The sequence below is a fragment of the Polyergus mexicanus genome, unplaced genomic scaffold (assembly GCF_030449975.1).
Source record: "Polyergus mexicanus isolate NDT 795.1 unplaced genomic scaffold, iyPolMexi1.0 SCAF_8, whole genome shotgun sequence".
In the NCBI taxonomy this organism is placed as follows: Eukaryota; Metazoa; Arthropoda; class Insecta; order Hymenoptera; family Formicidae; genus Polyergus; species Polyergus mexicanus.
Genome location: NW_027223328.1, coordinates 7,386,946 through 7,398,223, shown reverse-complemented (window position 1 = coordinate 7,398,223; position 11,278 = coordinate 7,386,946). Strand labels below are relative to the sequence as shown.

The following is an 11,278-nucleotide window of genomic DNA, read 5'->3' as shown; positions in this document are numbered from 1 at the left end:
AAGCAGTGGTATCAACGCAGAGTACTGGACCTCGATATATTATTCATCTTTCTTATTTTTTTCTCTCATACAAGATACAAGGGTTATTAAGTACGGGGGATTGGGGGGTGGACCTCGCGCGCCCTGCCGATCAGGACTAGTACCTCACACAACTCCCTAGTTACGAGTACCGAGACCTAGTGACAATAGCTGGCTAACCCGATTGCGCACGACTTTATAGCTGCATCATCGCTCTCGCATTTATCGTCGACCGATCTCAAATATGACTTTTTGCTCCGCTCTGTTTGCGCTGCTCTCGCTCAACTCGATCCCGATCGCACACCCGCCAACGCAATTTCGCGCGCTCAAAAAGATTCTGCAGTCTTTGCCTAATACGGTCACATTCGCTCGTCGTATATCTCGTATATCTCCTGTCTCGTCCCGTCGTTACATGTTTTATAATATATACTTGCCAACTCCCGGTAACCTCAAATTAAAAACAATAAATTAAACACTATAGTCTATCTCGTATTCATTAAACACGATTCACACATATTACGTCATCCTACTCACCGCCTCGCGTAACCCATTCGCTCTTTATGCCTTTCATGCGTTCCCTAACTCGAGTCATTCGGTTTAAAAATAGACACAAAATTCATTTTTTTTTTTTGTGACGCGTATGAGCCTTAATCCTATTACGTATATCCAGATCACGATTAATATCTAGCTCAGCGAATCCATTAATCGATGGCCTCGACTGCTACCACGTATTTCGATCGTAGGAAGACGCGCGCTGCGACGTCACCCGCGCGCGTGTACGCCCACGATAGAGAAGCTACCTTAGGAAGGTAGACGCCGCGTAGACGATATAATGCCTGTCGTAAACACGCCTACCACGATAGTATCGATCATCATCCAACGCGTGGTGCATCGAGGCCGGTTAGCTATCAAAGGCGCGCGTGCTCTCTCGCCCCTATGCTCTCGCGCTCCCCGCGTTATAAACCACGGTCAATAATTGCGGTATTTATATTTTTTTTTAAATAGCGAAATAAAATGAAAAAAAAAAAGGAGAGTATATGAAATGCAATACCGGGTTATTCGTATCCCGGGATCTTTCCTATATCGCGATAAAATTCATTTAACTGACCGTCTGTCTCTTCTCCTTGTCGCTATACACCTGATACGGTCTCGTGACGTTTGCGTGACATTCGAAGAAAACCGCGTGCGTTGTTCTCTTCCCCCCCCCCCTCTCTCTCTCTCTCTTTCTCTCTCCCTCTTCCCATCCTCCTTCCCGACTCACTTACGTTCCATCGCCGACGTAAGAAAAAAAAAAAGGTTTTCAAACCAGTTACACTACTGCCTCGATTTTTCTCGCGCCTCTCTATCTACCCTATCTCTAACTACTCGGCGCGACCTACTTCGCTGATGATCGTCGCGCGGAAAGCTCGCGAGCGCGCCCTCCTTCACTAATGCTCGTTCTTTTAAGTATCTCGTACGTCTGTTTCGTGCGTCGTGGCGTGCCGTGAGAGACCCTGAGGGAGAGAATGCTGCAAGATAATAAGAAAAAGAGAGAGAAAGAAAGAGAGGAGAGAAGCTCCGAGATGGAACAACGAATACCTTACTCTCGAAGCGGTTTAGCGATGAACGCGCGCGAACCGCGTATCTCGTTATTTCCGATAACTGCCGGGCCTGCAGATGGAAAGAGGCCGACCGCGTCCCGGCCGCACGAAGAGCAAAACGCACGATTGGTTGCATAAGGCTGCGAACCAGCCGCGAGCTCTCGTTCGGCGCTCTCGCACCGATAATAGCCCATTACGACTGGTTTCCAAGGCAGTTTCGAACGAGAATATCTCTGAATATGTTTTGAAAGAGGATCGAGCGAGGGTCGATGTCAACGGACGACCGCTGCCTGTCGTCTGGCTCGAAACAGATTTAGAAACATTCTTCTATTACGCGCCACAGAGAACGACGATCTTACGTAATCGAGTCCGCGTCAGATCTACAACATGGCTAGGTAAAAACTCACGCGAGCTAATTACGCGCAAATTTAATCATCGCGAAAGCTACGTCAAGGTATTGCGAAAAAAGCCAAATATACTTGGCAAACCTGAGAAGATGATGGACCAAGATGCATCCGACTTCACTACGAACTTTTCCGACTTCAAAACGAATCTCTACGTCCAATCTTCTCTCTCCTTTTTTCCCATTTTTACGCGCAATATCAACAAGATTAAAAAAAAAAAAAAAAAAAAAAAAACTTAACACAAGTGATACATTTTAACAAAGATAAATGTAAAAAATGCGACAAACAAATAAAATCTACAATCTCGAATAACTGGATAGTTTATAGACGAAGAAACAAACAAGACGATAGAATGAATGAACTCAAAGCCAGTGTCGAGTGCCGAAGAGAAGATCGGCATCCATCCTCGCGGAGCGGTACGAGACACTTACAGAAAATAGATATTAAGAGAGTTCCAACAAGTAGCGCCAGTCCAACAATACGAGCCTCTGCGCGATCTTTTATTGTTCGTGTACGGCATACATTCTAACATATCCCACGAAACGTCAAGTAGCCCCCTTCTTTTCTCTGCAAAGGTCGAACGAAGACGTTAACCAGGACGAGAACAGAGCACTAGAAGCTTCTGCCCACATGTACCCGCGTCTCGTCATCGATCAGGTACTAAATACTATCTCTCTCTACAGAGCACCAGGCCCATTCTCACGGGCCCGGGCTCGCATGTTCAAACTCCCACGCGTTTACGACCTCTATACGAAAGCGAGTGAGAGGGCGCCGAGCGCGTCCGACCTGGCTCGCTGTTGTCAGTCACGATTGAACTACCGCAGCACACATAGTCCGTTCCCGTCGTAAGAGAATGAGAGAGAGAGAGAGAGATCGATTCATCCTTCAAAGAACGAGTGAAATTAATGACGAAGAAACGACACAGTTTGTGCGATTTTCTTATATTTTATCATCTTAATCGCGATCCAACGAAGAATGCTCGAAGACGCTAGCTTGACATCTACGAACGAGACAAGGTAGCGGGATGCAGCCGCGAAGAAGAAGTAGAATTACGAGGATAAGCAAATAAGAGGAAGAGTAATAACGTCGCGGGAAGGACAACAGAGAAGAAAGAGAAAAAGGTCTCGCAAAATCGGCACGGAAGTCGCGTAGTCTATTACGAGCACGGATAAACGGCCGAGCTAATGCTATGGTAGGCGGCGAGGGCGGCGTGCGCGTGCGCAGGGGGCGCGGATGCGGCTGCGTGCGGCGAGGTGGCCATCGCGGATGCCGCCGCGGCTGCCATCATCATCTGTTGGTGCGTACGCTTTAGGGAGTTGGGAGTTGTGGCGGCGCTACTTGGGGTAATAGCAGTAGTAGTGGTGGTGTTCGACTGCGGCGCAGGGTGGTGGTTTTGGCTTTGGTTTTGGTTGCTCAGTTGCAGGGGGGTGGTAGTGGCGGTATTGCCGATCCCGGCGTGATTATTATTACTATTATTGTTATTATTCTGGCTCTGGTGGTGATGGTGGTGGTGGTGATGGTGATGGTGGTGGGGGGTGAGCGCGTCGTGCGGATAGTAAGACGTTGACGATGGTGAGGTACTCACGACGTCCGGCGTGCTGGCTCCGTCTGTATGACTGGTGCTGTCGGCGGTGCTTCTAGGGCCGCCGCCATCCAGTCCGTTACCCAGCTCGGGTGGCTTCGAACTTTCCCGGTCGTCGATGACGAGGTCGATCGGCATCTTGCCCTTCAGGCAGCTGATATATCGATGGCAGAAATTGTCACAGAGTTCGTGTACCTGGAATACAAAAAAGAAAGAGATGAATCGTTCGTTAGTGGTAAGCCTAACGTTAGTCGTAGACTCGAGAACCAATTACATCGAGTTATATCGGAGAGAAGGAAGATAAGTTTTCCAAAAGATGCTTTCCAACGGAGCCAGCTGATTAACCATGCCGCCGGAAATGATTAATAGACAGATTCCGTCGAATGGATCCAATCGACGACTCTCACGGTTTCACCATAGCGCGAGAGGTACGATGTGAAAGAGAGAGAGAGAGAGAGACGCGATCAACAGCAGGCTCAAGCGCGGCGTATCGATACACGAGGATGAAAGAGGAGGAGGAGGAGGAGGAGGAGGAGGAGGAGAAGGAGGCTAGAGCGCGCATCTCGAGGTCGTGGAAGATGGTCGAGATCTGGTAGCTGAAAAGAAACCGATGCAACGAACGAACGAAGAAAGAGAGCGAGAGAAAGGGAGATGGAGAGGAGGTCTGACCGGTGTCCAGTCGACCAGAATGTTATGTATGCAAATGAGGCCTGACAGGCCTATAGGATAGTCGATCCTCCCTCCGTCCCCCTCTCGACTCATCCTTCAGCCCTCGCCCTACCCTCTCTCGTCTCTCTGCCCCTATCTTCCTGCCTCTGATTCGCCTCCTTGATTCCGTTTAGAATAAACGTATTATATAAGCAAAAGCAAATAAAAATCGTTATCTTGTTATATGTAAATTGTCGGCGGCGAGTCGAAGTATTATGAAGCCGTGTACGACAGTTCCCTCGCAAACCTCGTACACCCTCTCCACCCCTCATCTTTCACTCCCGTGGCTACTAACAACTTGCGAGCATTACCTTACCTACTTCGCCCTAACGCTCATTTATAACGCTCTTATTAAACATTTATATACATAATACAGAAGACGGCCATCTTTGCCGTAAGCGGCAACGTCCAATAGCGTATTGGAAACATGAACGTAGGACAAATACGCGTGTTTATCATCCGTTAAGTATTATACATGCCAAAAGTTTCGCAATGTTCGCAAGAGTTTCCGACAACCAATCGAGAAGCTTCGAAAGCGATTCACCCTAGATAATAAACTAAAGAAGCGAATTTCTTAAATGATCGTGCATCATTCATAAAAATAGACGAATATAAAGAAACAGATTTAATACTTGCGCTAATTGATTGTAATAATGAATATATATTCTCTAATCAAACGTTTTACATGTTAGGTATAAGATAGCGCGATTATCGAGCCGTTTTCGCTCAATTCAGCAACGGTGTTTCAATGACAGAAGGACGATACATTTCGCATCGATCGACAAACATTCGTCGTTTACCTCTCTTCGAAAAGTGATAGGTTTCCCATCGGAACCTATCGATAATGCGGCAATTTCTAATGTTCCTCGATCGTCTTTCTTTCATCGGAGTTCTTTCCCTGCGCTATTCGCCTCTGATATACCATCGCGACGTAACGTGACACAATGCCTTACTCTGGATGACTAGACTTTCTTTAATACGGGGACTTGTAAGGGCGGGTGGGAAGAGACGAAGGACTCCGAAGGACAGCGGCTATAATGCCAGACTGGTTAGAATTTGATCCGCCGGGAGTCGAGTCGAACCAAGCGACAATGCTCAGGGAAAAAAAAGAAATAAAGAGTCCTGCGTCCTCTTCCCATCGTCTAACGCTTCAAATCAACGGCCTCATCTCTTTTCATATATATGTATTGTATATTACAAACAACGCTCTAAATTTTAAAAATGTAATAATCATTACAGTCTCCTTACGTTTTGTGTAAGCAAAACAAACAACTTGTTAGAATAAATAACAAATAATGATTTTTTTTTTTTTTTTAGTAGAAAATTGAAATAATTAGAAAATTAAGAATTTACAGAGAGATATTAAACTTTCAACTTCATTCAAACAATAAGATTAAACTGTTACTGGTTGATAATTTCAAAATTATCGTAAGAAAGATTTTTCATATAAGATCAATGACTGCTCGATACTCCAACTACGATGCAAAACACGATACGATCGCTTTGGAGCACGCGAGTTTTTGCAATCTATCCTACCATTGAATCTCTCGCGTCATCCTACACCCTATACCGTGAACGATGATCTCAGGAGGGAGACTGACTGATACAGGATACAGGGATACAGGTCGTCCCAGGCGATAAAACGAGACGCTCGATCGCTCGCGTCTCCCTTTTCCAAGATCGCTTTTGGCGGTCATCGAAAGAGCAAGAGGAGAACGTGGTTAGATCCGATTCTTTTTCGGGGAGAGAATGTCGTCCGGGGATATCTCGTGGCGCGCGATACGACAAAGTGGTCCGTTATCTGGCGAACGAAGACGAGCGAAACAAATTTCGTCCCGCATCCGTAATTGGATGCCGTACAAAAATAATGCCTGGCATCTGAATGTGGCTACTTAATGTTTCAACGCAACTTGAATTACGATTCAATTTCGAAACGAGGTTTATCATCGATCGAATTAAACTTTCAGTGAGAATGCCGCGATCGAAAATTTAACCGGCTTTGTTAATGCGATTTGCATCGATGTTCTCGAGTGAGAATGGAAAGTTATTGCGAGATCGATGAATGATTTCTCTTTCCGGTCTCGCTTTTGCTTCTTAATTTATCGATTACGTGAATAAAACAATTATCGTCATCGCGATTTACGTGTGATTATCTGAAGAGAATTACATTATTAATAACCTTAAATCAATCTTGATAAATATTATTTTTGAAAAAGTATAAGATATATTATTAATAAAATATTAATAAAAGTGAGAGATTTACTCAACAATGTTCTGTGTGCGCGAGCAATATCGCTGTAATTTGAGATTATTTTTATTTTACTGGCATGTTAACAATTTTTAAATGCGCTATAAGGACGCCTCTTTTTATATGATTGACTTAACGCGCAAAAGAGAAATCGCCGGGTTGCTTTGCCGAATTCCATTCACTATAGTTGCCTTTAAGAACCTTCCTCATGCCAAGAGAACGCAGCTTAAAGATGAGAATTTTATATCTAACAACAAGTCAAAATATAGGTCGAACAAGATTTACTTTGGAAATCTTGATTCTGATTCTATTCCAATTATTTTAATAATATGAAGAAAATATGACGCGTATATTAATATAATTATTTCAAAATACATAAATTATGTACGTAAAGTGCGGAATTGGAAAAATTTGTTAATTTTTTAGTTTATAAAAAAAGAATTGTTATTTATAACAATTGCGCGATTGTTCTGTACGTTTACATTGCCGTTTCAAAGACGAAGAACGATTACATCAAAACCAGTTTTCGATTCAGAGCATTTAAACGATTCTCCTTTTCTTTTTTTTTGCAGCTGCCCCTGTTATCACGAAACGAGAGGGAATATTCTGCGTGCCGCGACATTTATACGAACTCGAGGACCTCGTGTTTTCTTTCATTCGGCTTCGAAATTGCTCGAAAAATTTACGTAAACGAAGGAAAAAACGGGTAAAGCGTTTCCCATCTCCCTATCGTACATCCGCCCCTTCCGCCCTGCCTTGTCTCTTCACGGACTCTCGGAAAGGCAAACGCCGAAGAATGGAGCGAATCCAAGGTACATACGAGCGAGAGAGTAGAAAAGAAGGAACACGGGGAACCCCATTTATGGCACAATGGGCTCCTTTGAAGCCGAAGGTAATGAAGGTTTCGGGGTGTCTGTCCCGATCTCCCTCTCTTGCGGCCCGATTCGCAACCTGACCACCCTTACGGCACGCACAGGATATCTGTATACCGGGTGTGCGCGGCGAACAGTTGTGCTCTCGCTTCCTTCCCTTTCCACCGATATCGATGACGACGAGAAATCCGTCCTCGATTTTTTTTTTTTTTTTTTTTTTACCGTCGTGAAATTAATCCGTATTTCGTCGAGTAAAATCTTAACAAAGTCCACAAAGTCGTTGTTGAATAAATTTGAGATACTTTGAAATAAATTTAGATTATAATTGTTAATGAACATTTTACTTTAGAAACCTACTAAGACTTAATTCTCGCGGCAAACGTTTCGGCTAAGATCGTCAAATCACAAGATCACCGAGAAACGTCCAAAAGTACGTAAGGCGCGTACATACATATGTACGCGTACTTGGGGAACACAAGGATATTCTAGCAAGAGAGAGCGACGTGACGACGTGCGCTGGCATAGGTTTAGAACCAGTTTCGCGCGGCGCGTCCGCGGGCAGGAGGAGGTGCGCGCCCGCGTGTTGTACCAGTACGAATCCCGTTGGTATGCACTCTGTACGCCATAATATCCCATAAGAAATTTACCGCTCTCTAACCGGTGTACGCGCGAGGCGGTTTGTCCGGAGTCCTGCGAGACGATGAAAGAAGAGAGAAGCGAGAGTAGAAGAATAGAAAGGGAGAAAAAGAGTCCGTGCTGTGCCGACAGAAAATATCGCCAAGGCAGAGAAGAAGAAGAAAGAGACAGGGACAGAGAAAAAGAAGGGAAAAGAGGGCCTGACCGGACCTTCCTTCCGCGCACCGGGCCCCGGCAAAATGTAATTATGCTAATACGCGATTGGTTCGAAAATGTTAAATGCACGAGGCACGGCACCGCGGGCTACCATGAGCCTCCCCTCCATTGGTTTCCTCTCTCTCTCTCTCTCATTCTCTCCGCGCCGCTCTCTTCTCTCTCCTTCTTTCTCTCCTCCACTTGGAGCATAGATATTTATGGAATCTTCTTCATCGCGCGCCCGCTACATTCCGCTCCGCTCGCTCGCATCTCGTCTCGTCTTGTCTAGAGAAGAGGCCTCGGAGATCAGAAACGTTTCAATCTCCGTTATCGTCGATGGCGTACCAAGCCGCGTTTCGTCTCCGGACTTGGGTAGATTCGACATATGTGACGAGGCCCGATTTACACAAAATATCGGCACTGCCGAGAAGTATCATTTCCAGCGCGTTCGAAGAATACCAGCCGTATTATCTTCCGCGGAGCGCGTCCGCTAATTTCTTCAATCGTGTGCTCGCATTAACGAGGGGCAAATTTAAAGGCACGACTAATGAGTAATAAGCGTTATCGCGATAGACCGTAGAACGTAGCTGTAATTTGAAGCAAGCTCCAATTAGTAAATTCATTTGCCTCTCGATGCAGATAAGCCAATGCGAAGGCGCAGCCGCGCTTCGATGATTTATTCACTGGTTTAATGATCCTTTTCGTCCAATTTAAAATATGTCACCTCGAGTATTCGTGTGGAATCGCTATGAAATTTTTATGCGTACATTCCATCTGATTTTACTTTACATAGACGCGTGTATTCTATTTTGTGTCGTGATTCCAAGATAGAATCACTCTCTCTCTCTCTCTCTCTCTCTCTCTCTCTCTCTCTCTCTCTCTCTCTCTCTCTCTCTTCCAATTTTCCATCGCGGGCAAATATGGATTTTGATGGAATTAACACATACTCTCTCCATCCCGATAGTGACGCGTCCCAAGAGCCGATAGTTGAATCCATCGCGGGTAGCGCGGCATTATAATAATATAATCGCTGCAAATGAGGAAAATTGCTATAAAATTCCGCGCGATCGAATCGGCCAAGCGGCCAATGGCTGCCGCCACGTCAGCTGCCATTTCGATGGAAATGCGATGGATGTCCGCTATTTTGTATGATAAAATATCGCCGCAAAAAGCGCCTGGGTAAACCAGACCCGCCTCCATATCCCGCGGGCGCAGTCGTTCGAGAAAGAAGAGAGACAGAGAGAGAGAGAGAGAGAGAGAGAGAGAGAGAGAACATGTCGAAGAATCCCTGCACCGAAAGCGAGAGGGACCTGTCATCTTTCCTCTGTCTTGTCGACAACATCGCAGCGAGATGAAAAAGAAATGCCTTTTCCGAGAATCTCGTGAAACACGGTGACGAGGATCAAAAAGCAAAAGATTTCGCTCTTGGCTCTCTCGTTCGCACGCGCCGATGAAAAACCTGCGTTCTCGACAGAATTTCCCTTGACAGATGTCTCACTTTCACCGCTCACGCGGCTGTATAATTGCACATCGCGGTTGCTCTGGCCGACTACTGGCTGCCTTGTAAAGTATCGGCACGCATTGTCATTTCGCTTTGCCGATCGGCAAGAAGGGGAGGTGCGCTACAACGGACGAAAAAAAGAGAGGGAGAGGGGAAAGAAACAAGAAACAAGACCGTGCCGTTCCAGAGCAAACGACTGCGAACGAGGTAACGCGTTCGTCGCCGCGTTGGACAGCAAAATGACTCTCCACTTACGTTAGAGTCGATTCGCGTCGCAGTCTACGACGAATGTGCGTCGTAGTAGATCCAAGCGATTCCGAGCTTTCACTGTAATTACGGAAAATTGCCCTCGCAGTCATAACAGTCGTTTTTCAGGTGTTAAAAGGCGACTTATCGCCGAGCGAACACGGTGATCTCTTACAATACGACCGATCGCGAGAATTTCCAGTCGGTCGTATATACACTAGTCTTGAGTAGAAAATCACTTCTTACGGTATGTGAATTTCACGCCGAGTTTTTAAGTACTTCCAGAATCATTTTCAGAGTCAAATTTTTTTTTTATTTTGATTGAAAATAAAATATATAGCTATACGCGTAAAACAAATTGCAAAAAATCAGATGTGAGGAGGTCGTAATAATTATAGAAAAATCTATTCATTATCTTTAAAGAAAAAAAGAAAAAAAAGAGAGAGATATATGCAAAGATTAAATAATAAATCTAGATAGTAAAGAAATAGATTTTAGGTAATGCATCGAGCATATATACCGTCACAGATTGGATCGCTAATAACGTTACGAAGACTTGTAATTGCAGACGTGAAAAATACCCACCTTTTCGAGCTCGAGGAGGTGAAACCGGAGGACTTGGATCGCTTGAACCATCTGAAACAAGAAAAAAAAAGAATTGAATAAAAATGCATTCGCATGGACGCGGGAGACGGAAAAAAGGCATCGGAGGCTGGTTCGGATCGGGGGAAGAAGAAGCGGCGAAGGAAAGGCTGCGGAGAGGAATCGAGAAGTCGATGGAGGAGGGGGATGGGGGGGGGGAGGAGGGGACAGAGTAAAAGGAACACGAAGCAGACATGATTTAATCACACGCTGCTGCATCGTCAACAGCAGCAGCCCAGCAACGCGGATCGACCGTCGCGGATTCTCCGGCGCGGATTCGACCTTTTTATTTGCACGCCCTCTCACGCGCCTCCATTTATCTCTTCCGGTAAATATCGCGACGGTTATTAACGGGGAATTCATTATTATCGCATCTACATTCCGCTAATTGCATAACTGAATACTCGGTCGCGCGGAATTCGAATGGTACTTGATATCGCGGGTGAGCTATGTACCAGGTATATAAATATGAAACCGGAATTTGCCCATAGATGGCCCTAGCTGTCAATGTAGTTACCGTCAAACCGCGTCATTGGCGCCATTTTCTTGTTTTGACATCTGATAAAGATTTTCAACTCGCAACAATACAAGTTTCATACAACAGCATAGTTTTTAATAGCGTTGAACGTGTCGAATTTTGTGCCTG

General features: G+C 45.3%; 1 protein-coding gene across 2 annotated transcripts in view; it reads right to left on the bottom strand.

The window, feature by feature from the left end:
* Hth (Meis homeobox homothorax) overlaps positions 1-11,278 on the bottom strand; it is a 384,416-nt gene that overhangs the window by 327,872 nt on the left and 45,266 nt on the right. For both annotated transcript variants that reach the window (XM_070300419.1, XM_070300420.1), the window contains exons 5-6: positions 10,576-10,626; positions 3,588-3,779 (exon numbers count right to left, since the gene is read on the bottom strand). In XM_070300419.1, the coding sequence (XP_070156520.1) occupies positions 3,588-3,779; positions 10,576-10,626 (243 nt within the window). The remainder of the gene's footprint in view (positions 1-3,587; positions 3,780-10,575; positions 10,627-11,278) is intronic.